Source organism: Pristiophorus japonicus, chromosome 2, assembly GCF_044704955.1.
Source record: "Pristiophorus japonicus isolate sPriJap1 chromosome 2, sPriJap1.hap1, whole genome shotgun sequence".
Classification (NCBI taxonomy): Eukaryota; Metazoa; Chordata; class Chondrichthyes; family Pristiophoridae; genus Pristiophorus; species Pristiophorus japonicus.
The window spans coordinates 174146148-174168452 of record NC_091978.1 but is presented as its reverse complement, the minus strand read 5'-3'; the positions used below and the strand labels follow the sequence as shown (position 1 = coordinate 174168452).

Genomic DNA, 22305 nt, shown 5'->3' with positions numbered 1-22305 from the left:
CTGCATTTAGGGAGGGCTAACAAGGCAAGGGAATACACAATAAATGATAGGATACTGAGAAATGTAGAGAAACAGAGGGACCTTGGAGTACATGTAAACAGATTCCCGAAGGATAGCAGGACAGGTAGATAAGGTGCTTAAGAGGGCATACAGGATACTTTCCTTTATTAGCCGAGGCACAGAATATAATAGCAGGGAGGTTATACTTGAACTGTGTAAAACACTAATTAAGCCACAGCTAGAGTACTGCGTACAGTGCTGCTCACCACATTACAGGAAAGATGTGATTGCACGAGAGAGAGGGTACAAAGGAGATTTAGGTGGATGTTGTCAGGACTGGAGAATTTTACCCATGAGGAATGATTGAATAGGCTGGGCTTGTTTTCTTTGAAGCAGAGGAGGTTGAAGTGAGACAATTGAGGTGTATAAAATTATGAAGGGCTGAGATAGAGTGGATAGGAAGGACCTATTTCACCTAACAGAGAGGTGAATAACCAGGGGCATCAATTTAAAGTACAGTTTGAGTGACCGAAATCCAGAAACCTCGGGACCGAGGCCATTCCGGATATTTCCGGATTTGGGAACGTCTTTGCCTGGGCCGAGGTAAACGAAGTCAGCCCGCCGAGGGAAGGGGCGAGGTCGGTGCGGCAGGGCCGGGGCGAGGTAGAGGCGAAGTCGGGCTGCCGTGGCGGGGGGAGTCTGGATTTCGGAACATTTTCCGGTTTCCAGACGACCCCGCTACGGATCTGCCTGGTGTCTGGAATCCGGAACATTCTGAATTTTGGAACACCGGATTTCGGACGCTCAACCTTTAATTGGCACAAGAATTCGACGGAATTTGAGGAGAACTTTTCTCACCCAGAGGGTGGTGGGGTCTGGAACTCACTGCCTGAAAGGGAGGTAGAGGCAGAAACAGAAACACTCATCACATTTAAAAAGTACTTGGTACGCTCTTGAAGTGTCGTAACCCACAAAGCTACTGACCAAGAGCTGGAAATTGGAATTAAGCTGGATAGCTCTTTTGCGGCCGGCACGGACATGATGGGTCGAATGTGCCGTAAATTTCTAAGATTTTGTGATTTGCTACAAACCAAAGGGTTAAAAGCTATAAATATTCTTATAAAGCAACATATTGTAGCAGGTGTGTTCAAGATTGTAATATATCCTCTTGGCTCAGAAGATTGTTGCATTTAATCCTCGTCTTGAATGGCTGGGAAGAATACAAACAACATTTTGACACTCGATCCGAATCGACCAATGGATTAGTAGGGTGATTTCTTTTCCATTGTTTTGATGGTTGTGCCAGTAAGGTTATTGACTATTACCATGACATATCACATGTAGTGTGGAAGACATCTGTGTACAGGTGAAGAAACTATAAATTGTCCAATTTATATTGGGAATACAACTCAGCTAGTGAAGATTCTGACATAATAAGCATCAGATTGACTGATATGATACTGAATCCTTAATTAATTTTTGAATTTCTTAGCAATTCCCTCGAATATTTCTTAAGCAATTTAACTTGTTAAACAGTTGCACTGATTGTGGTGAATAAGGTTAGAAATATCTGGCAAATGTTTCTAAGCTACAGTAAATGAGTAACACGTTGGTCCTGAAGCTCCTCAGACTTCCTGCTATCGGCCGTCATAACTTCAATGGAAGTGCAAGAGCAACTGCATATATGCACATAAACACTTTCCGCCACAATATCGACCAAGTTAACGCAGTGCAATGGCAGAAAGTCTGAGGAAATTCAAGATCATTATTTCTGGCAGATTTATTAACACGATAATTCGATAGTTCTGAATAAGCCAATTTCAATAGAAACCCAACATATGATAAGCATCTGAGCTTAATAAGGTGACACTCTGAGGTTTACAGATTTCATAATATAAAAGCCGGTACTTTCAGTGGAAGAATAGAATGAAGAAAGCCATCATGATCATCATACACAAGAAAAATTGGAATTTTAGCAATATTGACATAAAAATTGTTTTGGAAATGAATTTGTGCGCAAACTTGACATACCCTGTCATTCATAAGTAAATCTTTGACAATAAAATTTGCAACCACCGACTTCATTGGAGAGGCAAACTGATCTGGTGCCAACATAGCAATGTGTCCTAAGGAGACGAGTGGTGTTATCAGCTGTTCTGGGGTGTCAGCATTTAGGCTTTTGCTTAGTGGCTGGAGAAAACAAAGTGTACAAACAGAATTTACAAAGTGGTAAACTTCAGTAACTGAGGACTTCAATAGTTCATCGAAACTGCTACACTTATCTCTAGTTTTAAATGCTCAATAGGGCCACAAAGATTTATGCAATAGCTTGAGCAGTTCAAATCTTTGAGATTAAAATTCTTTCCATTCATTGAAAGGCTATAGACATCTTCAAATAGCAACTTACATTCAGATTAAGCCAGATAGCTTTCGATTTCTTATAGGGCCCAAGTTTCCACATGATTCGCGCCTGATTTTTTAGGAGCAACTGGTGGAGAACGGACTATTTTAGAAATCGCAATTCTCCACATTTTTTTTTCTGCAGTTCTAGTCAGGTAGAACAGTTCTCGTTTAGAACAGAATTTTTTCTTCAAAAGGGGGCGTGTCCGGCCACTGACGCCCGATTTGAAAGTTTCCACAGTGAAAATGTACTCCAAACTAAAGTAGAATGGAGCCAGTGAAGATTTTTGTAGAACTGAAAAAACCGGTTCTACACATTAAAAAATCAGGCGCAGGTTACAAATTAGGCGTCCAGAACGAGGTGGGGGGGAGAGGGGGGGGGAAGGGAACTCATTAAATTCGACAATAAATCCTTATTTATACTTCTACAAATATTATACAAATAAATCCAACCTGAATAAACATTTATAAGCCAAGAAAAGATTAAATAAACCATCTTCCTACCTGTGTGAAAGTGCTTCAGCCAGGGAGAATTCTGCAGCTGTTCGTGCCGCTGAGCGAGAGAGGGAGGGAGAGAGAGAGAGGGAGGGAGAGAGGAAAAGAGGGAAAGAGGGAGGGGGAGGGAGAGGGAGAGGGAGAGGGAGAGAGAGAGAGAGGGAGGGAGGGAGGGAGGGCGAGAGAGAGGGAGGGGGGAAGAGGGAGGGAGGGGGGGAAGAGAGGGGAGGGGAGAGAGGAGGGGGAAGAGAGAGGGGGGAGGGGAGGGGAACAGGAGCGGGTGTCGGGTCGGGGGGGGGGGAGCGGGTGTCGGGTCGGGGGGGGGGGAGCAGGTGTCAGATCGGGGGGGGGGGGGGGGGAGGAGCGGGTGTTGGGTCGGGGGGGGAGAGCGGGTGTCGGGTCGGGGGGGGGGGGGGGAGCGGATGTCGGGTCGGGGGGGGGGGAGCGGGTGTCGGGTCGGGGGGGGGGGGGGAGCGGGTGTCGGGTCGGGGGGGGGGGGGGAGCGGGTGTCGGGTCGGGGGGGGGGAGCGGGTGTTGGGTCGGGGGGGGGAGGGAGCGGGTCTCGGGTCGGGGAGCGGGTCGGGTCTGGTCGTGGGGGGGGGGGGGGGAGGGGAGAGCGAGTGTCGGGTCTGGTCTGGTCGGCAGGGGGGGAAGAGCGGGTGTCGGGTCTGGTCGGGCGGGGAGCAGGAGCTGGCCGTGGGAGGAGCCTCATTCACGCAGCCCCAGTGAGGCCATTGGGCCAGGGCTAGGGGCTGCGTGCTTCGGGCCCCTCCCACACAGTTCGGCGCCTGGAGCTACTGCACTTGCATGCCGACTGTAGCGCGCATGTGCAGAGGTCCCGGCGCCCCCCGCCCCGCCCCCCCCCCCCCCGCCGCCCCCCGCCCCCCCCCACAGCTCGTGCTGGCTGCGCCGAGTGCCACAGGACCTGTAAGTCGGTGGAGAATATCGAGGATTTTTTAAGGCGCCGTTTTAGGCGCGAAAAACGGGCGCCCAGCTCGGAGGGGCGCCTGTTTTTTTTCTTGTGGAAACTTGGGCCCATAGAAACTATAGAATGATGGAACATTGGACGTTTAAGTGGAAGGCATGAGTTTGAAAGCCAACTTTCATCTTTCAAAACATCTGTTTCATTAACGCAGATCTTGAAGGAATGATCTATAGGCAATGTGGACACTCAAGACTTTAAAAAAAAATCATTTAAAAATTGTATTTTGGTCTTGATGAACCGATTACCATCACCCTGCATGAACTTCCAATGTAATGCTCCATCAAATATACTTCGAAATGTTTTGGCATACCATTACATTTCTTGTCTGATCACACCATTAATTTACGTACAGTATGAGCAAAGAATAAAATACAAACAAAAAAAAACTAAAGTTAGTTCACATACCTCAAAGATCTGTGCCAACTGTACTTCTTTGTTTGTGAAGATGGCATGAATGCAGTGAACAGCTTGCTTTGCCTGGCGAGGGGTACCTCTCTTTGCTTTCTGATGCAGGATGGGAATGAGTGTGCTGCAACAAAAATGATCAATTGTTTTATTGATTAGTAACATTTTGTAAACCAAACCAAGCTGCACTGCAAATTTCTAGGTTTTGTGGCATTTTAGCTTGGTTTGCTTCCATTATTCGTCTCGCTCCCCACAACAGTTAAAATTATAGAAATTCAGATTGGTCTACCTCATTCTTTCAATGCTGTTTGTTCTTTACCTACAAATGAAAAGGCTATCAGCTACAGAGAAAAAACACAAGAATTACTTTGCCGTAAAATTTTCACTCCTCTCAACTGGTACATGGGTCCCATGATGTCTCTACCCTGTGGTATATACAACACTTTTTGAAGATTCAATGAATTAGATGTGCTCAATGAATCAGTGAGCAAAGATTGCAAATAAGCAAGCATAGTCTGGAAGGGGTTAAAAAAAAAAAAGATTTTCCCACGAGGAGATAATTTATTTTGGTTTCATATTGTAAACATTTTAAGTTGATGCTAAAATTTAAAAAATGAAGCCATTCCACACGATACAAGCTTTCATATTATGGTTCTTAGGTAGCCAACCAATGAGATGGCTCCATTTGCAATAAGTGCTACCTGTATTATTGCTCCAGGTGAAATTTGTTCTTAATTCTAGTGAGATTAATTCAAGCAGTCTTGAGCAATGTTCCCTCTAATTTTTTTTGTACTGAGCGGGCCACAAATTTCTGAGCGCATTCCTTTTGTCCATGAGCAAATTGTACAACCAGAACTATTGCTACAACAACTTTTAGGCATATACACAGTCATGTCATATTGCCACCCCACCGTCTCAAATCACGAGACACAGTTATGTATTGACAAACAATCCTCAAGTTCAAGGTGAGCTGAAACAGGCATATCTATTCATGCAATTTGTATTAATTTTTAAATTTTCAACATATGAGCCCATTCCTCATGTCACTATAGCAGCAGCTTTCCTATGGCGCTGACATGCTGTACGTCCACATAAGAAATTAGAATATTAATCACAATGCAACCAGACAACCAACAAATAACGTGCTGCAGTTCTCGAGTTCCCACTTTAAAACAAATTGAACAAAAACAGGTAGCCATATTTTCAACTTCAAATCACTTCAATTAATAAACGTGATCTTCTTGAACCAGCAGATCCCCCCCCCCCCCCCACCCGTAACATGTCAGAAATACAACACTTATTCAAAAGTGCAGAAAAACACACAAAATTTGCGAAGTACAGCCGCTGCTCAGTCCTTAGGAATGGACTACACCCACCTGGAATGACCCTCACCCATCTCTCTCTATCCCTCTTTGCCTATCTCTCTCTCTGCCCCTCACTCCTTCTGTCCCTGTCTCTCTCTCTCCTTCTCCCTCTGCTCGTCACAGTCTCTCTCTCTCTCCCTCTGTCTCAGTCTCTGTCTCTGTCCTCCAGTCTCTCTCACCCCATCTCTGTCCTTTCGATCCTCACTTCTTTGGAACAGAGGAGGCTGAGGGGAGACCTGATTGAGGTGTATAAAATTATGAGTGGCCTGAATAAGAGTGGATGGAAAGGACCTGCTTCTCTTGGCAGAGGGGTCAACAACCAGGGGGCATAGATTTAAAGTAATTGGGGGGTGGTTTAGAGGAGATATATGGGGAAATTTCTTCACTCAGAGGGTGGTGGGGGTCTGGAACTCATTGCCTGAAAGGGTGGTAGAGGCAGAAATCCTCACATTTAAAAAATGCTTGGCTGTGCAGTTGGTGCCTGCAGGGCTACGGGACCAAGAGCTGGAAAGTGGGATTAGGCTGGATAGCTTTGTCGGCCAGCATGGACATGATGGGCCGAAATTACCTCCTTCCGTGCTGTAAATTTCTATGGGCTAGACTTTCCACTTTGCTGGTTATCGTCCAAAAAATAGGCGATGTTCCAGCGATGTTCGATGTCTCAGCCTTGCCAATCGCTGGAACATCGCTCATTTTTTGGATTGCGATTTTCCACTCGGTGATAGGCCAGCGATGTGAAATGGGCAATGCAAAAGGTCAGCGACGTTATGTGCGCCCAGCGAACGGCCAGCGATTTGGAAGTCAAAAGCTTCACTAGCAACAGCCTTCTGCGTATGCGATTTTTCCCCCGGTTGACAGCCTCACTCGTGTTTCGGGAGGTCGGGGTCATCCACACATGCGCAAAAGGCCATTTGTGGTGGGAGAGAGAGAGAGAGAGAGAGAGCGCGAGAAGGAGGGGAGAGAAAGCAGTGGAATGAGTAAAAGAGTAGAAAGAGAGAAAAGTGACTTGAAATTTAAAAAAAACGATGAGAATTAAAATTAGATAAAATTAAAAAATGTCAATACAAAATTTTAAAACATAAATACTAAAGAAATCATATTCTATAATATTCCACCATTATGTTCTTCTCGTCTGAGAGTGTGGAGGGGGCTCGCAAAAGAGCCAAGCCTTTTTCAGAGGAGGTGAATGAGGCCCTCGTTCAGGAGGTGCACGCTAGATGGGGCGAGTTAATCCGGGGTGGCAGTGGGAAACCCCCACCCCGGGTGTAATGGAAAATATGGAGTGAGATCTCAGACGTCGTCTCTGCGCCGTCCAACGAGGTGAGGAGGTCCTACCAATACTGCAAGCGTTGGAACAGCCTGGTTGACTCAGCAAGAGTAAGTACAGATTTTACATTGTATTAATAAACATTGTAATTATAATTTTTACTTATCTCGTGGATTGAAATATATTTTGTAAACAGTGGGACATTTTTGTACATTAGCTCCTGACATTGCCGACCTCAATGGAGATTGTATTAGAGAGAGATATGCTTGTGTCAATCATGAGCTGCTATTCCCGATATTTGTTAAAACTGTGAAAATGTTATTCCATGATCGTACCTATACCATAGAGCTTAGGCCATGCACTTTGCAACTTTTGCAGAGGAAGATATCGAACAATCGTGCCCAGCAGAGGCACACGGGAAGGGGCCCTGCTGCCTTTACAGCCATTAAGTGACATCGAGGAGCGTGCTGTGGCTCTGGTTGGGAGCCACAGTTGAGCGGCCACCTTTCAAAAGGCTTTTGACAAGGTCCCACACAAGAGATTAGTGTGCAAAATGAAGGCACATGGTATTGGTGGTAATGTACTGACGTGGATAGAGAACTGGTTGGCAGAGAGGAAGCAAAGAGTGATAATAAACGACTCCTTTTCAGAATGGCAGGCAGTGACTCGTGGGGTGCCGCAGGGTTCAGTGCTGGGACCCCAGCTATTTACAATATACATTAATGATTTAGACGAAGGAATTGAATGTAATATCTCCAAGTTTGCAGATGACACTAAGTTGGGTGGCACTGCTAGGAGGCTGCAAGGGGACTTGGACAGGTTAGGTGAGTGGGCAAATGCATGGCAGATGCAGTATAATGTGGATAAATGTGAGGTTATCCACTTTGGTGGCACAAATAGGAAGGCAGATTATCTGAATGGTGACAGATTAGTAAAAGGGGAGGTGCAACGAGACCTGGGTGTCATGGTACATCAGTCATTGAAGGTCGGCATGCAGGTACAGCAAGCAGTAAAGAAGGTAAATGGCATGCTGGCTTTCATAGCAAGAGGAATTGAGTATAGGAACAGGAAGGTCTTACTGCAGTTGTACAGGGCCTTGGTGAGACCACACCTTGAGTACTGTGTGCAGTTTTGGTCTCCTAATCTGAGGAAGGACGTTCTTGCTATTGAGGGAGTGCAGCGAAGGTTCACCAGATTGATTCCCGGGATGGCAGAACTGACATATGAAGAAAAATTGGATTGACTAGGCTTATACTCACTGAAATTTAGAAGAATGAGAGGGGATCTCAGAGAAACATATAAAATTCTGACGGGATTAGACAGGTTAGATGCAGGAAGAATGTTCCCGATGTTGGGGAAGTCCAGAAGCAGGGGTCAGTCTAAGGATAAGGCGTAAGCCATTTAGGACCGAGAATGAGGAGAAACTTCTTGACTCAGAATTGTGAACCTGTGGCATTCTCGACCAGATGCCAGTTCGTTAGAAATATTCAAAAGGGAGTTAGATGTGGCCCTTACGGCTAAAGGGATCAAGGGGTATGGAGAGAAAACAGGAATGGGGTACTGAAGTTGCAAGATCAGCCATGATTATATTGAATGGTGATGCAGGCTCGAAGGGCCGAATGGTCTGCTCCTGCACCGACTTTCAACGTTTCTATGTTTCCCTGGTTTTTCAGAGCCCTCCATTGTGTCACGTGAGTAATGTGTCCAGCGGTGTTAAAGTAATATAATATAATTTCATTACAATATACGAATGTACACTCCTCTTAATCAATCTGTCTATCTCAGACTAATCCTGCATCCACAACTCTCAATTCCGCATTGACGTACTACCATATGTACTAACATATGATGCATTGTTTTGTAACGTCTCTTGGTCTCATTTATTGTAGTAGTGATGCTCCTCCTTCGTATGCCAGCGCAGCGCAAGAATGTGTACCCTTCAATTCTAATAAACTCAATTGTGTTTAGCAGGTCCAACAACACCAATGTGCAGACCTGAACCTGAACTGTTGCAGGTGGTCCTCACCACGGGTGGGGAGAAGGATGACACCACAGAGCCTGAGGAGGAGGAAGTGGAAACTGAGGAGGATGACCCGTGCACCCCTCTGTCCCTGCACGAATCACCTATGCAACATGCGGTCATTAAGTCGGCATCTTCGAAGGAAGCAGCAGCGGGACCAAGTGGCGTGCAGCTGGCGACGCCAAGGTGAGCATTAGCACCCTCGCAGACCTCACGCAGGTCGAATCAGCGAGTAGAGCACATGCCTACCGTGGCCGATCGCATGGATGGCTTGGCTCAACTGTGCGAGGAGATCGTCGCAATAAGTCGCGACCATCTCCAGGCGTTTGTGGCCTTCATGGAGGCCTACTCCCGGGTGTCACAGCAGATGCTCGAGGAGATGAGTGAGCAGACCACCGCCACCAATGCCTTACAGCATGCATTGTTGGCGGGACACGGCGCTGCACCTGAACGTGACATGATGCCGCAGACAGCAAACGCCAGCACATAAGCGGGTCAGGAGGATGTAATTCCTTCTGATTCGGAAGGCGATCCCCAGGCTTCGCCTTCCCCTCCTACACCCCACCAACAGGCGATCGCACTAGCAGCTCCCCCACCATGGCAAGAAGTCTTGCTGTTGGCAATTGCATGCCCGCGACATCTCGGTGTACGGGGACGGAAACGTGGCCGCAGGTGATGTGGTAATTGTTAATGTTTATTATTCTTGCTGTTGATGGTTTACTGTTGGGGTGTGGTTTGGGGAGATTAGGTGGGAGGGTGAGTGGGTGGTTGGGTTGCTGTTGTTAAAATATAAATTTTGTTTGAGTAAAAAGTTTTTATTACACTTTACAATTTACAATTGTTGTGCACTATCTTATAATAACATAACATATTAACATAAACAATGGCTGACCAGACCAGGGCAAGGATGTAACGTAACAACGCTAACGCAACCGTTGTTTTGCGATAATCGTAACTGTGACTGTCCACAATGTAAGTTCATGCAAAGCGTTCATTTATGAGCTGCTCATGCAACAGTTTTGTAGCCGCGTAACTCCCACGGGGTTTTTCCAGTCTTGCGGGTGGGCGTGGGTTCATCGGCAGGTTGATTGTCCTCCCCAAGGTGCTCATCAGCCTCCTCCTCTCCTCCTCCTAGTCATCTACCTCTTCCACCTCCAATCCTTCTTGAGGTGGACCGGCAGCCCCATCTGGCAAATGTTGTCCTCTCCTTTCAGCTAGGTTATGTAACATGCATAACATGCAACACACCACGCTTCTCGGCTTCAGTAACGGGATTACGCAGTGGGGGTCATGAGCCAACTGGCAAGGCCATATCCTTCATCTCCCAGCATCCAACCATGACCTTGTGGCTGACTGTCGCAGGTCAGAGACAGCACTCTCACGCAGGATTTGTGCATCATGGATGCTGCCTGGAAAATTAGCATTAACTGCCATGATAATTTGGTTGTGGTCGACAACGGGCTGCACATTCAGTGAGTGAAATCCCTTTCCGTTATGAAACACCTCCGCATTCTACAAAGGTGATTTCAGGGCGATGTGCGTGCAGTCTATTGCTCCCTGCACCTTAGGGAAGTTTGCTATTCTCGAGAACCCCAAAGCCCTCCTAGTTTGTGCCTCCCTGGTCATAGGGAAGTTTATAAAGTCCATCCTGCGAGCGTAAAGGGCTTCAGTCACCTGTCCATTGGAACAGTGTGTGGTGTGCTGAGAGATACCACAGATGTCGCCAGCTGAAGCCTAAAAGGAGCCCGATGCGTAGAAGGATAGTGCCGCAGTAACCCTTACCTCAACGGACAGTGCGATCCTGATGGTGCTGGCAGGCTGCAGATCCCCCTCGAGGAGCCAACATATCTCATTGATGACCTCCTTTCGGAAACGCAACCTCCGAAGGCACGAGTTATCAGACAAGTTGAGGTAAGATTGCTTTTCCTTGTAAGTCCTCGGCCGTAACGTCTCCTACATCCATGCGTTAGTCTGCGACCTCTACGATTGACCCCTTCACTAAACCCTTCACTTAACTCAAGCTTAGATGCCAGCAGTTGTGCATTTGCAAGTAATGGCAAAGAAGCTGCAGCCCCTATTGCTATTACTTTCACTTGATATAAATGCCCTTTACTACTACTAAAACTGACCTTTCGACCAAAATAAATGAAAATATAATCATAATAAATGTTTAAATTTGAGTGGATATATCTGTAAAATACACTTAACTCACAAATTAGTAAGCACTCTTGTTTTAGCAGCCTTCTCCCTTTCTCCGATATTCAAAATGGTATCCGTAGTGCCCAGTTCTAAGAGAAAAGCCCAGGAAAAGCAACTATTCCCCAGCGATGTTATTGGCGAGCAATCAGCCCGGCGATGTGCCGAAAGTTAGACTGGGCGACGCGAGCCAAAAGTGGAGGGGGGGGATAATATTTCAACAATGTTCCAGCCTGAATTTTCACTTATGGTCAAAATGGATGATAAAAGGCCGTTTTGGGCGATATATGGGCGATGTGAAGTGGAAAGTCTAGCCCTATGTTTCTATGATTCTCATCATCAGCATAGGCAGTCCCTCGGAATCGAGAAAGACTTGCTTCCACTCTTAAAATGAGTCCTTAGGTGGCTGAACAGTCCAATACGAGAGCCACAGTCTCAGTCACAGGTGGGACAGACAGTCGTTGAGGGAAAGGGTGGGTGGGACTGGTTTGCCGCACGCTCTTTCCGCTGCCTGCGCTCGATTTCTGCATGCTCTCGGCGATGAGACTCTAGGTGCTCAGCGCCCTCCCGGATGCACTTCCTCCACTTAAGCCGAACCATGGCCAAGGACTCCCAGGTATCAGTGGGGATGTTGCACTTTTTCAGCGAGGCTTTGAGGGTGGCCCTGTAACATTTACTCTGCCCACCTTTGGCTCATTTGCCATGAAGGAGTTCAGAGTAGAGCGCTTGCTTTGGGAGTCTCGTGTCTGGCATGCGAACGATGTGGCCTGCCCAGCGGAGCTGATCAAGTGTGGTCAGTGCTTCAATGCTGGGGATGTTGGCCTGGTCGAGGACGCTAATGTTGGTGCGTCTGTCCTCCCAGGGGATTTGTAGGATCTTGGAGGTATAGTTGGTGGTATCTCTCCAGTGACTTGAGGTGTCTACTATACATGGTCCATGTCTCTGAGCCACACAGAAGGGCGGGTATTATTGCAGCCCTGTAGACCATTAGCTTGGTGCTTGGTGGCAGTTTTGAGGGCCTGATCATCAAACATTCTTTTCCTTAGGCGGCCGAAGGCTGCACTGACGCACTCGAGCCGGTGTTGAATCTCATCGTCAATGTCTGCTCTTGTTGATAAGAGGCCCCCGAGGTATGGGAAATGGTTCACGTTGTCCAGGGCCGTGCCATGGATCTTGATGACTCGGGGGCTGTGTGGAGAGGACAGGCTGGTGAAGGACCTTTGTCTTACGGATGTTTAGCGTAAGGCTCATGTTTTTGTACGCCTCAGTAAATATGTCGACTATGTCCTGGAGTTCAGCCTCTATGTGCACAGATGCAGGTGTCATCCGCGTACTGTAGCTCGACGATAGAGGTTGGGGTGGTCTTGGACCTGGCCTGGAGGCGGCGAAGGTTGAACAGGTTCCCACTGGTTCTGTTGTTTAGTTCCACTCCAGCGGGTAGCTTGTTGACTGTGAGGTGGAGCTTGATTCTACCACCCCAACAGATCCAGTCATCTTGTTGCAAAGTGTGGTATGTACTGCAGGCTGCAACGGTGGGTTTACTGTGCATGCGCGGCTTTGGCAAAACCGAGTGTGCGCAAAAGGGGATCGGGCACACCTGAGCAGCTCTGCAATACCGTGCTGCAAAATCATTGGTGTTTTATGGGGCCCCACTCCAGCTGCTGTCTGGCTTTGCGCAGCAATTCAATTCAACTGCACAGCAGCTCGAGGAATAGTGCGCGGGTGCGCAGCCGCGCACCTGAGAGGGAACAGTGATCTGCAGATCTTGCGACATTTATATCTAGCCGCTGCCAAATAATGCTGACACTAAGGGGCCAAGTTTCCACACGATAAAAAACAGGCGCCCCTCCGAGCTGGGCGCCCGTTTTTCGCGCCTAAAACGGCGCCGGAAAAAAATACGCGCGATTCTGGAGCGCTTTGCAGTTCCTTGTCTGTTTGGCGCGGCGCCCAGGGGATGGAGCCTACACTTGCGCCGATTTTGTAAGTGGGAGGGGGCGGGTACCATTTAAATTCGTTTTTTTCCCGCCGGCAACGCTGCGCGTGCGTGTTGGAGCGTTTGCGCACGCGCAGTGTGAAGGAAACATTGGCACTCGGCCATTTTTGTAGTTCTTTGTAGCTGTTTAATTTTTGAACATTTTTTAATAAAAGCACATTGCCTTCAGCACTGAGGCTTCTTGCAGCCTTCTCATTGTCTCCTCCCCCCCCCGCGGGAACGGACGGGCGCCGCCTCCCCCCCCCCCACCGCGGGAACGAACGGGCACCTCCTCTCCCCCCCCCCCCCGTGGGAACGAACGGGTGCCTCAACTTGTGAGGCTTCCTGCAGCATTCTTCGTGGCTGAAGCACTTTCACACAGGTAGGAAGATGGTTTATTTAATCTTTTCTTTGCTTATAAATGTTTATTCAGGTTGGATTTATTTGTATAATATTTGTAGAAGTATAAATAAGGATTTATTGTAGAATTTAATGACTTCCCTTCCCCACCCCCTCCCCCACCTCGTTCTGGACGCCTAATTTGTAACCTGCGCCTGATTTTTTAATGTGTAGAACAGGTGTTTTCAGTTCTACAAAAATCTTCACTTGCTTCATTCTAACTTAGTTTGGAGTACGTTTTCACTGTGGAAACTTTGAAATCAGGCGTCAGTGTCCGGACACGCCCCCTTTTGAAGAAAAAATTCTGTTCCAAAGTAGAACTGTTCTACCTGACGAGAACTGCAGAAAAAAAAATGTGGAGAATTGCGATTTCTAAGATAGTCCGTTCTCCACCAGTTGCTCCCAAAAATCAGGTGCAAATCATGTGGAAACTTGGGCCCTATGTTTCCAAACACAGAAACACAGTATAACTAATTACAGGAACTTGTTTGAAATAAAATGGATTAACAATTAGCATCATAAATTATGTATGCAAAGTGCCTAAAAATGCCCAGATGATGTCCTCAAACTGGAGTTTTCAACATTCCTGCTGAACTCTGGAAAAAACAGTTAATTCCAAGAACCATGATACTTCAAGATAGCACTTCAAAATGAGCATCTGATTCAAATTAGTGTCTGATCATTATAGCAGGGGAGTTCTCCCCACTGGTTTGGGCAATATTCATCCCTCAAATATCACTAAAACAGATTATCTGGTCATTATCACATTGCTATTTGTGCAACCTTGCTGTGCGAAAATTTGCGGTCCCCGTTTCCTACATTACAACAGTGACTGAACTTCAAAAAGTGCTCATTGGCTGTAAAGTGGTTTGGGATGTCCTAAAGTCGTGAAAGGCATGATATAAATACAAGTCTTTCTTCTTTTCTTGGAACGAAGTTCACCCTGGCTTGTCAATGGTGAATAAAGGGTTATGTTTAGCTGATCACGAAAATAAGTACTTGGACTGTTCCCCATTTCTGATTTACAGCCAGCCAAAGTAAAAGGGGTCTTCATGAGTAGACCTGGGAACCTGATGCATATCTGGTTTACTCATTATATGTGCTTGTCATGTGCCAGCCTAAGATAGTGTCATCAAATAAGGGAATCCCTACCATGAGAGGTATCACTCGATTGATTGAGATGAAAAAATAGCATCAAAGGAACAGACCTTGTGAATCAAAAGTATAAAAGATCGTGTTTTTGACAAGTCAGTCGAGGAAGGAAGATTAGGAGAAGAAAGAGAAGTTGTGAGGGAATCAGAGAGGTTACAAGAGTTCAGACTTACCTTAAGAACTCTTTGTTAGAACTAGGCAAATGATTCAGTATATAACATAGAATTATAAAATTATAAAGCAGAGGGAGGCCATTTGGCCCATTGTGCCTGCACAGTCTCTTTGAAAGAGCTATCCAATTAGTTCCATTCCCATGCCCTTTCCATAGCCCTGCAGATTTTCCCCTTCAAGTATTTATCCAATTTCCTTTTGAATATTACAATTGAATCTGCTTCCATCACCCTTTCAGGCAGTGCATTGCAGATCACAACAATTAACTGCATTAAAAAAAATTCTCATTCCACCTCTGGTTCTTTTGCCAATTACCTTAAATCCATGGAAACAGTTTCTCCTTAACTACTCTATCAAAACCCTTCATGATTTTCAACACCTCTATTAAATCTCCCCTTAATCTTCTCTGCTCGAAGGAGAACAACCCCAGCTTCTCCAGTCTCTCCATGCAACTGAAGACTTGCATTCTTAGTACCATTCTAGTAAATCTTCTCTGCACCCTCTCCAAGGCCTTGACATCCTAGCTAAAATGTGGTGCTTGGAATTGGACATAATACTCCAGCTGGGGCCTAACCAATGATTTATAAAGGTTGAGCATAACTTCCTTGTCATTGTACTCTATGCCTCTGCTTATAAAGCAACGATCCCATATGTTTGTTTCACAGCTTATACTGCCAGTCAAAAATTTGTGTACGTACACCACCGGGTCTTTCTGTTCTGCACCTCCTTTAAAATTGCACCATTAATTTATATCATCTATGCCTTTGTTACCTCTAGACTTGACGATTCCAATGCACTCCCGGCTGACCTCCCACATTCTGCCCTATGTAAAGTAGAGGTGATCCAAAACTCGGCTGCCCATGTCCTAACTCGCACCAAGCCCCACTTACCCATTGCTCGCTGACCTACATTGGCTACTGGTTAAGCAACGCCTTGATTTCAAAACTCTCATCCTTATTTTCAAATCTCTACTCATTCTTCCTCCCAAAATGCACCAATTCACGTGTATGTAAGAGAAGCAAGTTTAGTTATACTGAGAAAGAACAGACATCAAAAGGAGGAAGAAAGGTTACGATGACAGACTGAGTCATCATGGTAACATCCCAACAACAAACTCAAGCATCCCAGATGGAGATGAGACAACCATATCTACTGCACCAACTCAAAGGGACAATGTCAGATAACCTCCTGAAATCTTTCCAAAAAATCTTCTAGGTGAATTAACTAAATCGTTAATACAGCCAATAGACATGTTATTCAAGGATGCTAACATCAATTATTCATGGAATTTACTCTAAACTAACCTTGTTGACTTTGTCAATCTTGGACACTGAGTAAAATATCAACTTGCAATAGGATAGCGTAACTGATCTCGAGTTACTGTGGTTCATTTGAACTCCCTTTTTAACCTCAGATTAATTCTAAAAATTAACAATATTTAAACAACTCAATTCTAAGGTTGAGTTGCTGCTCTCCTCTACGACTGGTGAAGGCTTGACTTTTACTATTTTTATTAATGATCTAGATTTAGGTGGGGGCGGGGGGAGAAACAATCTTCAAGTTTGCATTTGATATCGATATATGTGGGAGCGTGAGCTGGTGCAGGAGGGTGATGGCAGCGAAGAGTGACGTCAAGGTCCAGGTCGGTGATTGGAGCGTGGGAAGATACAGCAGGAGTGGCAAGGTCGGGGCGAAGGAGCGACGAGAGACTGTAGAGGAACGTGATCGGGGCCCAGGGGAGGCACGAGTTCGGGGCCAGGGGCAGCACGGGCCAGCCCACACTGCGGTATGTGTGCGCGCTAGGTCCGTGCAGCAGAGCTGGTCTCCAGTTGTCTTGGGTAATCCTTGCCACTGGACCAAGACTGAGCTCTGTCAAGCCCGTGTGGTGGCTGGTGTACAATGGCCACCAGACGATAAAAAAAATCCACGTGCAGGCATTTTCCACCCTTGATGTATTTCGGGTCCTTCATTGAAACACCTGTGAACTCATCCTTTTTTGGCATGGAAGCAAGTCATCCTCGTTTCGAGGGACCACCTATGGTTGACTGACATGGGAGAGTCAGGACTGCAGGCGATGCTCGACTACTACAGGCAGATCTAGATGTGCTGGGAGATTGGGCTTGTGACTGGCAAATAAGGTTTAACTTGAGAGTTGCAGTGTTATGCACATGGGCAGAGCGAATGCTGAACATGCATATACTCTTCAGGGAAAGATACTGAAGCCAGTGGAGGAAAAAAAAGAGATCTGAGCGTAGATCTTAAAAGGTTCATATGACCAATGCCACAAAGCAATAGCGAATAGAGTGCTGGAGTGTATTTATAGGACAATTCACTGCAAGACAAAGAATACTATTTTGTCCTTGTTCAAGACTTTGGTTAGGCCTCAGTTAGAATACCATGTCCAGTTTTGGTCTCCTCACATGATAAGTGATAGAGGCTTTGGAAAGGGTGCAGAGAATAGCCAGAAAGTTCAATCCCAGTTTAAAGTATCTTAGTTACCAAATATGTATGCTTTAGAGAAGCAAAGACTTGGGGGTGATTTGATCGAGGTTTAGAAAATGATGGAGAATAGATTGTGTTTGTGTAGACAGTTTGTTTCGACTAAATAGGTTAGGGAAGACCATGATCACAAACCCGTTTATGTTAGGGCAGAACCTGGTTAGATGTTAGGCTGTGGTTGTTTCCCCAGAGAATAGTGTACCTGCCTGTCATTGTTCAGATAGTCAACCAGCAGTCAGCCAGTTGTCAAAATGTTTAGTTTCACATGTATGTACGCAGCTATCCATGCATTAGAGAACGCCTCGCTGATATGGGACAACAGCTGTCACGAGCAGGTAGTGTTTGCTCTTCTGTGTGATTCAATGGATTAAGTTACCGGATCCTTACGAAAAATGTGCAATTTAAAAAATAATTCTCCCTCATTACTGTACTTTCAGGGTCAGGACTGTTCCATGGTCAGTATTTCACCCAGTTGGCAAATACACTGTAAAAGTACTATGTGCGCTTTTTAAGGCAACTAGCCAGTAAACTGGAAGAGAGCACCAACAGGCCCAGGAGTGGCTGAGAAGGAAAGCAGGTGGATAGTATGGTGCACTTCAGAGAATGAACAGCAAATAGGGTACCGTAGAAGATTAGACAGAATCAGGATGCAATGGGGAAACAGTATGTGACAACATATAATGGGAGACACAAGCATATACAGTCAAGAGGGTTGGAAGGCAACAGAGCAAAGTGGAGGGCATGAAACAAGCTGGGACAAGGTGGCTCGAGAGTTTGATCTTCCAAAATTCCTTAGATTCCAGAACAGTCCCAGTGGATTGGAAGGTAGCAAATGTAACTCCGCTATTCAAGAAAGGAGGGAGAGAGAAAATAGGGAACTACAGGTCAGTTAGCCTGACATCAGTTATCGGGAAAATGTTGGAATTCATTATTAAGGAAGTGGTAACAGGGCTTTTAGAAAATCATATGATTAGGCAAAGTCAACACGGTTTTATTAAAGGGAAATCGTGTTTAACGAATTTAGAGTTTTAACAGGATGTAACGAGCAGGTAGATGAAGGGGAACCAGTTGATGTAGTATATTTGGATTTCCAAAAGGCATTCAATAAGGTGCCACATAAAAGGTTGTTACGCAACATAAGGGCTAATGGGGTTGGGGATAATATATTAGCATGGATACAGGATTGGTTAATGGACAGAAAACAAGAGAGATGGGATAAACAGCTCCTTTTCAGGTTGGCAGGCTGTAACTAGTGGGGTGCCGCAAGGATCAGTGCTTGGGCCTCAGCTATTCACAATTTATTTTAACGACTTAGATGAAAAGACCAAGTGCGATGTATCCAAGTTTGCTGACGATACAAAATGAGATGGGAAAGTAAGCTGCGAGGACACAAAGAACCTACAAAGGGATATAGATAGGTTAAGTGAATGGGCAAAAAGGTGGCAGATGGAATATAATGTAGCGAAACATGTGGTTATTCACTTTGGTCGGAAGAATGGAAAAACTATTTTTTAAATGGCGAGAAACTATTAAATGTTGGTGTTCAGAGAGTTTTAGCTGACCTCGTACTGGAAACAGAGTTCAGCAGGCAAGTACAGTAAGCAATTAGGAAGGCAAATGGCACATTGGCCTTTATTGCAAGGGGGTTGGAGTGCAAGAGTAAGGAAGTCTTACTACAATTGTACAGGGCTTTGGTGAGAGCACACCTGGAGTACTGTGTACAGTTTTGGTCTCCTTATCGGAGGACGGATATACTTGCCTTTGAGGTGGTGCAACGAAGGTTCACTAGATTGATTCCTGGGATGAGAGGGTTGTCCTATGAAGAAAGATTGAATAGATTGGGCCTATACTCTCTAGAGTTTAGAAGAATGAGAGGTGATCTCATTGAAACATTGGATCCACGGGCATCACGACTGGATAGCCATTGCCATGCTTTCACCTTAACACATAGCAAGAAGTGGGATCCGGAAAGTAATTGCCTTCTGTAAGGAACCAACATGGATATATAGCGGGTATATTTTAGCATGTATATCTGCAGAGCATGAAAACAATAGGACGCAGATACAAAACGAAAAGTGGAGCGTTCCAGTCACACAACATAAAAACAACAGTCTGGTAAGACAGAGGATACACCCTATCAAGAGCAATGCCACTAGACAACTGCCGGTGCATGTATATAAATCTTTCTACAGTTGCATTATCTATAATTTGACGACTGAGAACACACATACTTTTGCAAATTTTCCCATGTACAAGAAAGCTTTCTTCCAAATATGGACTTACGAACGAATCTGTAGAAGGTCCGTCTCTATTCTGTGCCCAGTGTTTCTGAATATTTGAATAGCAGCTTCAGCTACTTTATCATCCTCCATCTTCAGACATTGCAAGAGTGATTCATATGTCTCTGAAGAATGGAAGGAAGTGGGGTGTGTGAATGATAAAACCTGCGGGACAATAATTGGGAAAATATAATGAAAGCTTTTTCAATTATCTTTTTCTTCTTTAACATAATATACTGTATTTTTTAAATAAACCACCATTCCAAAGTAACTCTTTATTCAACAGGGACTCACATGTTACACAAAACCTAGAAGCCGATCCATTACTGCTGCATAATATTGAAAGTTTTATGAAGCAAGAATGGAATCAGACTATAAAGTGAAATGAGGTCAATCTGAAGTTTGTATTTTTTTTTAAATTCGTTCCAGGATGTGGGTGTTGCTGGCAAGGCAAGCATTTATTGCCCATCCCTACTGTATATTATAAAAGAAAACACAAATTACATTTACAATTACAGGGTCTTCGCACTTCTGGAAGATCCTAAATCAATGCAAGTGCTGGGACTCAAAACTCTAAATTTAAACCAAGAGCTTTACTTTCAAAAAGTCTGAGTGATGGAATACCTTAAGCAGCTCCAAGCCTGCCCTGATTGCAGAATCGGGTGTCACCCCTTCATCTTCGTCATCTGCAGTCCCTTCTATGGATTTGTTCATTAGTTTCACTAAAGAGCTGCAAAATGCACAAAACATTTGTGGCTTAGCAATTAGGGCTATTTGAATGAAAACAAATGAATTGGTATTCTCCCACCAATGTGTGAACAAAATTTAAATTTTTTTTCTTTGAACTGTGCAAGTTGGAGAGTTGAATTAAAAATGCAGTTTTCATGTTTTCCTTCCACTTGTGAACTGCCGTGGTTTTTTTTTTACGTTAATGGTGCTATATAAATGCAAGTTGTTGCAAGTACCATAGATTTGCAAGGTGTTGGAGATGATGATCCAAAATCCCATCTTATCATACTGTATGTTTAGAGATGGGCAGACTGGTGGGAAGTCTGATATTTTTGAAATCCTGGAGAATGAAGAAAACTGCTCTAAACTCCAACTTGTAGACAGTGTCCAATTTTCTTGCAGTTCGGCTTCAGAAGAACACAACCCTCTGAGCATATGCGCTCTTTCTTAAATATCAGTTGCAGGGAGGGAAAGTCCCAGCCTACATCAATCTGACACTAAGTATCCTATAAGGGATAGTCATCCCCAAAGTAGGTGCGCCTGTTTGCCAAAGCACCTCATATAAGGATTATTAAGGAGTAAGCCTGGCACAAGGCACTGTATGTCGAGAGCATCACAGGAGCTGGCACAGTGATGTGCCCAACATAGATCCTTCCACCACACCGAAGGCAGCAATCCATTGTATAGCTGATGAGAAAAATCAGAAACTTGGGAACACAGTTGCTTCAGGGAGCCTCACTCTACTTCACTCCAGTGTTAGGTCAGGCCTTGACTCTGGATTCAATGCTACATTTATATTATAACTAATGCTCGTGCAAAGCAAAATGGTTTTGCACTGATACTACAGCTGTGGTATAAATGGAACCCGTAAACATTGTACATTAAGTCAGTTTAATCTTGGGGGGGGGGGGGGCGGGGGGAAAGAGAGGGGGGAATTATAGAAGCAGTGATAGTGAGTCATTAAATTTTAATTATTGCCATACTGAGTGGGGAAATGTGTTAATTAAATGAGGTATCTTAATCTATCTCAACACTTAAAACTGTTTCTTCATAGAATTATTTCATCTAGTTGCTGGAATTAAGATGCTGTGATACAAAATTGTGTTTCTAAAATGATTTACTTCGGTTAATATTTGGTGCAATTTATTTCAATTCAGCAATTTGTGCTTTGTTCCAATGGACTAGCAAGCTCCTCTTGACTGCATTACTATCATGAGCTCTTACATAAGCATCAAGGGACAACCGGCAAGCATAATGCAACAAAGAGAAAGAAATGCAACAAACTGACCAGAAAGAGTAAAAGTGTAGCTACAACTTATGCTGATAAGACAAAAAAAAATTCAATGATACAGTCCCAGATGTTTGAGGTAGGCATTCCTTACCTTCACTGGTATGAAACCATATGTAACTTACCAAATATCAATTTCTGATCAAAATAATTCAAATCGTAGTATTGTTTAAATTACTTTAAAGCTATTTATTTTGATGGACAGAAGACCAAAATCCTTTTTGAAGTACCAGCTATTAAATTCAAATTCACACACAGCAAACAAATGTTCCAGTCACACATTCAGCATGAACAAACTTTGCAAGATATTGTTTCACTAAAATAACTACGAAAGTTTTGAAAAGCATACCTTATAGCTTCCGAATCAATGTGCACTGGTGCAATCCTTTCCAGTAGGAATTTCACCATTTCCAAGAAGGGATTCGTGGGCTGCTTGGGATTTGCTAGTTTGCGTGTAATTTCTCTCTAATTAAAGGAAACATGCATTGTTTAACCCACATTCAAATGTTGTAAACACTACAATGCAAGAAACTTTAAGGAAAGCATACCGAACCATTGTTTTATATGAAAGCTGACATTCTTCAAGACCAGTGGCATTTAATTTTTTTGAGATAGGGAGGATGGATATTCTCTAGGGTGAATGTAGTAAGTAGCCAGTTATATTTGAGCATTCCAATCACCATG

At 44.7% G+C, this 22305-nt stretch overlaps 1 protein-coding gene across 1 annotated transcript in view; it reads right to left on the bottom strand.

The window, feature by feature from the left end:
* The window catches only part of pds5a (PDS5 cohesin associated factor A), a 271909-nt gene that overhangs the window by 59059 nt on the left and 190545 nt on the right, over positions 1–22305 (bottom strand). The window contains exons 14-18 of the mRNA XM_070860770.1: positions 21971–22086; positions 20229–20334; positions 19609–19769; positions 4286–4409; positions 2032–2190 (exon numbers count right to left, since the gene is read on the bottom strand). Of these exons, the coding sequence (XP_070716871.1) occupies positions 2032–2190; positions 4286–4409; positions 19609–19769; positions 20229–20334; positions 21971–22086 (666 nt within the window). The remainder of the gene's footprint in view (positions 1–2031; positions 2191–4285; positions 4410–19608; positions 19770–20228; positions 20335–21970; positions 22087–22305) is intronic.